Genomic DNA, 5929 nt, shown 5'->3' with positions numbered 1-5929 from the left:
TCCACAAGGCACTCAGATGAAAAACATGACAAGGGAAGTATACCGCCACTGGAGACTGTCTTGTCATTGATATAGAGGAGAACCAGACATTTGCAGAGGAGAATACTGTACCAGACAGCATGATCCATGTTTCAAGAACGCCCAAGTTCTCCACTTGTGGGACTATACATTTAGACCCGTCTCCTATGGAAACAACCGCTGACCAGGACCAGATCTTGAGCTCAGCAGCCAGGCACAGAAGACCCAGGTCCCATTCCTACTACAGCCCAGAGGATGCCAAAAAGTATGGCGGCGAGACGGCGACAGATGAGAACTTTGTCAGGCCACGCTCCAGGTCATTCTATAGTTACGAGACGTCTGAGCTCTACAGAGAGGGGAACTTTACCAGGTCCAACGCCATAAGGCCGAGATCCAACTCCCTGGAGAAGAGTCGGGACGGGAAGAAGGAGAAGAGTAGTGCGGATGGGAATCAGGGGATCCTACCTCGGCTCAACTCCAAGAGATCCAAGTCCAACACCAACAAACACTTGCCATGCACAGATCTCAATGGTATGCAAATTACAGGATGTTTAAAAGTGTCCAATGTATGTTAATTTGACAAATTATGTTTAAAAAATATATATTTTGCCATATGCCTGGTGTTATATGAAGAACAGAGGGGGAGAAATGCAGAATATGCACAAACACAGGGTTATTAATCCAAAACAGGAATGTTACTGTGGATGAACACAGATTTATAATATTTTCAGAAATAATCCATTTATTAATTTCTTCCTTCCTCTCTCCAATAGGCAGAAGAGGCAGTCTAAAGGGTGTCCCCATGATGACCATCTCTGAATCAGAGAACTGGGAGATCAGCTCCTGCTCTGGCATGAAGTATGGCCAGTTTGTGGACTGGGAGAAGATCGACCCTGAAGCTTCAGAGCGCTACCAGAGGATCCTGAATTCGGATCACCAGGAGCTGAAGACCATGGGTCGATCAGGGTTCTGGGTCATGCCCCATACACTAAGGGCCAAGGCCTATTATCATATAATTCATGGTATCAACTGCAGGTCCATCAAACCGGATCGAGATCATTACCAGGATGTGGCCAAGAAGCTCTTCGGAGAGCAGAAGATGAGCACACACCCTTTCCCTGAGTACATGGATGATGGCGTGATCCCTAGGTACTGGCTATGAAGCTATCAGAGAAAAACGGTTCAGATGATCAAATCATGATCAAATCATTTTTGTCATTAAACTTTGATAGGAAAATTGGAAGTTTATCATGCTTTTTTCCAATATTGCATGTACATCATGTTATGCTCATGTTCTGTTCTTCTTCGCACCCCCAGGTACTGCCTCAACAAAGCTGGTCTCAATTCTGTCAAAAAGGTCCTCCTCTGCATTGGCAAACACCTCCCGGAAATCAACTTCTGCCCAATCCTCCCAGCCTTGGTGGCTCTCATCCTGCATTTCAGCGAAGACGAAGCAGAGTGCTTCCACAGCGTCTGCCGCCTTATCGCCTACAATGACCCCAACAAGCGCTACATCGATCAGACTTTCCTCACCTACCGGGCCTCCTGCATGACCTTCGGCGACCTGGCCAACAAGTACTGCCGTGGCATCCGCAAGCTCATCGCCAGCTCCCACCAGAACCTCTTTGAGTTCTACTCCGATTGGATCATGTGGATATTTGCCGACCTCCCCTTCACATACGCTATGAGGGTCCTGGATGTCTATCTTCTGGAGGGTTACAAGGTTCTCTACAGGGTGGCTCTAGCTCTTCTCAGCTTGTACAAGGTCTCGGTTTCGTCTCGTGTCGCCGACGTGGAGGACTTCAGGCGAGACATGAAGAGCTTTGTGGAGAACGTGGTGCGTCACTGTACGGTGGAGAAGCTGCTGGAGAGGGCCTTCAGTATCCAGCTGGCCACGCGGAGGGAGCTCAACCTACTGTTCAACGCTAACAAGGACTCGCTCATGCAGAAGGGCATCAGTATGCATCAGAAAAGGTGAGGCTGTTGGTCAAGGGATTTCTTCCAGAAAATGTTTCTACTCTTGTTGAACATCTACTTGGTCCACTCTCTGTTAATGGAAAACAAAAGATAGCAAGCCATCACCAAGTCAGCCCTACTCCTCATAGGATTATTATGACAGATTACTGCCAGTTCAGTTTGTTATAGAGATGCTACAGTAATTCTACTAAACCATTCCTAGATACTGTATCCTGTTGATCTATAAACAGTTTACAGCTCTTTACTTTCTGAGTTCCTTTACATTAATCTGTAATCTGAAGATACGCTTCAAAATATATATTTACATTCTCAAACTGTTTCTGTTCCCCCATAAAGGCAGTCATGCCAGGTAGTGGATTTTGACAGCTTCAGCTCCAGCGTTGTTACGGGGACAGAGATGAGGATTGTCTGGGCCTGGATCCCTGAACGCTTTGCCCTCTTCAATCCCAAAAAGCTGTTCAGCACCAACGAACATGGCCGAAGCCTGGCCTCGTAAGTGACTTTTATTCACTGTTTTACCTTAGTAGTTGATCAAGTAGTGAAGACATGTACATTCAGCAGCCCAGAACTGTCTACAGTAAATTCAACAGCCCAGAGCTGTATAAACTCACCTTATGGTTCAGTTACATAATAGTGAAATGCTGTGTTGTTAGTATCAACAACATTATTGCCTTAAGGTGAATGACCAAGTGTCCTCCAGTTTGTTGGCTGGAACAGTTAACGTGGCATCGGTTAACAACAGTTATTCATGTCTTTAGAAGTGTTCTGTTGGTCTGTTAGGAGAAAATGTTGAAGGTAATATTAATCATCACTTGCAAATCCGTTTCGAAATGCTCTGAATACCTATGTCACAATTACTGGCTGTTGTCTCATCCTAGAGCTAGTCAAAACATTGAAAACATTTTTCTCCACTATGAGGAATCTCTATGCATGTTGACTCTGATGTCCTTCAAAGAGTTTGATTCTCTGACTTTCCCTTGTCACTGCGCTGACACGTACCTGCCTCAGCAGACATGCTTTTTAATTGGTTCGAGCCATACACAGGGTGGTCATGACAGGATGTGATGACCCCAATTAAAAGTCTGACCCTGACCAGGACGTGACCCATCCAGTGAACTTTGAACTTTCACCCCCATAAAGACATTCCAAGGGGCTGGGATTGTTGAATAACCGTTGTCTAAAAACATTACAAGTTGCATTGCCATTGTTCACTGTGAGTGCTTAAAGTAGTAATTACATGTTTTTCCTCATTTAAAGATTTTATTCCCGTGTTGAGGGGCATGAGCCAGCCGTCTTGCTTCTGAAAACTATGGATGAAGAGGTGAGTTTAGAGTAGCAGAAAACCTTTTTTTTGTCTATTTTTTGACACTCAACTAGATTCTATGCAGACTTCTTACCCCTGCGTCACTCCACAGGTCTGTGGTGCCTTCCTGTCGACAGATTTGATTCAACGGAATAAGTATGATTCAGAAGAATCTGCGTATTTTGGGACTGGGGAGAGCTTTGTTTTCACGGTGAGAGAAATTACGATCTACAGATCTGAAATAGCTGATTTTGCAAATGTTTTTTCCTTTGATTCTAAACAATTGTGTTAGCGTAGAAAATATTGGTTGAAATCTTTACGGATCATGCCGTAGAGAAGAACACAGGCTCCATTCCTTTCCCATGTCAATCAGTCAATTCAGGAACTTAATTGTTCCTTTTCTTAATTCGTTGTTCTTTCAGCTTCGTCCAGGCATGGAGCGCTACCAACGGGCTGTGGTTCACATTACGGCCAAGAGACAACCTTCTCCAGACCTTCGAGCTGCTAGGGTCTGTGTATACACTTCCTCTGGTAAAGAGGACTCCTCCTCTACCCCACTCTCCACCACCTCTACTACCAACCACACCACCCTGACCTGTCCATCCGGGACCCTCCAGGACCCCAGCTACCTGACCATCCCCTTCACCTCCTCCTCCCCCGGACCTCTCTCCCCCTCACCCAAGAGGGCCAAGGAACAAGGGGCCTTCATGTTCATCGCTGGAGACCACGAGAGGCTAGTCATTGGTAAGCTGCTCATATGTATGCTAAAGTGTTTGCTGTTCAGAGTCGTTGGTAGAGTGTCACAAAGAGTGATCAACAACCTTCTGAAACCTGAATAGGCCTGATGGCCTAAGGAGCATTCTTGCCACGTACAAGAGTTTTTGCAGCGACTTTGGCGATGGTGGTAGGAAACAGCTTAGGGCATCTCACATGGCCTATTCTTTGCATCCACCCTTTTTATTCTTTGTGTTGATGTCAACATTACTGAGAAGTGCAGCAGCTTGAAGTGGGCTGCTGTTATTACTGTAAATTCAATGCGGACATCTTTTACAGTGAGTGCGATGTGTTTGTCTCGCCAGGTGGCGATGGGGGTCATGCTCTCTGCCTCCAAGCTGATCTGGAAGGGGGCTACACGGAGCAATGTGACACCTTCGAGAGCGCCGCTCTCTGCAAGAGACACTTCAAGATCCGGTCATTGGAAGTGTGGGGAATTCAGAACTCCACCTCGTTCTCACACTACTTCTCTTACTGTCATTAAAAGAGGAAGCTGACATGTGTTTCCACCTCTTATATAAACTGGTTTCTCCTAATTCTGTTGTCCATTTGATTAGACTATATTTTTCTTCATGTTTATAATGAAATATTTTCTGTTCACACAATTCAAAGTAGTTATGTGTGTGGATAACAATGGGCTAAACTAAATAGGGTTTTTACAGTGCATTCGGAAAGTATTCACACCCCTTGACTTTTACCATATTTTGTTACGTTACAGCCTTATTCTAAAATGTATTAAATCGTTTTTTCCCCTCATCAATTAACACACAATAACCCATAATGACAAAGCAAAAACAGGTCTTTCGACATTTCTGCAAGTTTATTCAAAATAAAAAACTGAAATATCACATTTACATAAGTATTCAGACCCTTTACTCAGTACTTTGTTGAAGAACCTTTGGCAGCGATTACAGCATAGAGTATTCTTGGGTATGACGCTACAAGCTTGGCACGCCTGTATTTGGGGAGTTTCCCCCATTTGTCTCTGCAGATCCTCTCAAGCTCTGCCAGGTTGGATGGGGAGTGTCGATGCACAGCTCTTTTCAGGTCTCTTCAGAGGTGTTCGATCGGGTTCAAGTCCAGGCTCTGGCTGGGCCACTCAAGGACCTTCAGAGACTTGTCCCGAAGCCACTCCTGCGTTGTCTTGGCTGTGTGCTTAGGATTGTTGTCCAGTTGGAAGGTGAACATTTTCCCCAGTCTGAGGTCCTGAGCGCTCTGGAGCAGGTTTTCATCAAGGATCTGTCTGACTAGTCTCCCAGGTCCCCTGCCGCTTAAAAAAATCCACACAGCATGATACTGCCTCCACCATGCTTTACCGTAGGGATGGTGGCAGGTTTCCACCAGAAAGGATGCTTGGCATTCAGGCCAAAGAGTTCAATCTTTCATCAGACCAGAGAATCTTGTTTCTCATAGTCTGAGAGTCCTTTAGGTGGCTTTTGGCAAGCTCCAAGTGTGCCGTCATGTGTCTTTTTCTGGCTTCAACTGGCCACTCTACCATAAAGGCCTGATTGGTGGAGTTTTGCAGAGATGGTTGTCCTTCTGGAAGGTTCTCCCATCTCCACAGAGGAACTCTGGAGCTCTGTCAGAGTGACCATCTGGTTCAAATCAAATCAAATTTTATTTGTCACATACACATGGTTAGCAGATGTTAATGCGAGTGTAGCGAAATGCTTGTGCTTCTAGTTCCGACAATGCAGTAATAACCAACATGTAATCTAACTAACAATTCCTAAACTACTGTCCTATACACAGTGTAAGGGGATAAAGAATATGTACATAAGGATATATGAATGAGTGATGGTACAGAGCAGCATAGGCAAGATACAGTAGATGGTATCGAGTACAGTATATACATAT

At 45.0% G+C, this 5929-nt stretch overlaps 1 protein-coding gene across 1 annotated transcript; it reads left to right on the top strand.

The window, feature by feature from the left end:
- Nucleotides 1–4608, top strand: LOC135523938 (TBC1 domain family member 24-like). The gene is made up of 8 exons (XM_064950971.1): nucleotides 1–549; nucleotides 792–1167; nucleotides 1336–1992; nucleotides 2332–2487; nucleotides 3253–3316; nucleotides 3411–3509; nucleotides 3721–4042; nucleotides 4378–4608. The coding sequence occupies exons 1-8, from the start codon at nucleotides 120–122 to the stop codon at nucleotides 4554–4556; spliced, it is 2283 nt and encodes a 760-aa protein (XP_064807043.1). The 5' UTR covers nucleotides 1–119; the 3' UTR covers nucleotides 4557–4608.
- Nucleotides 4609–5929: the final 1321 nt, after the last annotated feature.

This window comes from Oncorhynchus masou, chromosome 4 (genome assembly GCF_036934945.1).
Source record: "Oncorhynchus masou masou isolate Uvic2021 chromosome 4, UVic_Omas_1.1, whole genome shotgun sequence".
Taxonomy (NCBI): Eukaryota; Metazoa; Chordata; class Actinopteri; order Salmoniformes; family Salmonidae; genus Oncorhynchus; species Oncorhynchus masou.
The sequence above is the reverse complement of the archived record's forward strand: the minus strand, read 5'-3'. Positions and strand labels throughout refer to the sequence as shown.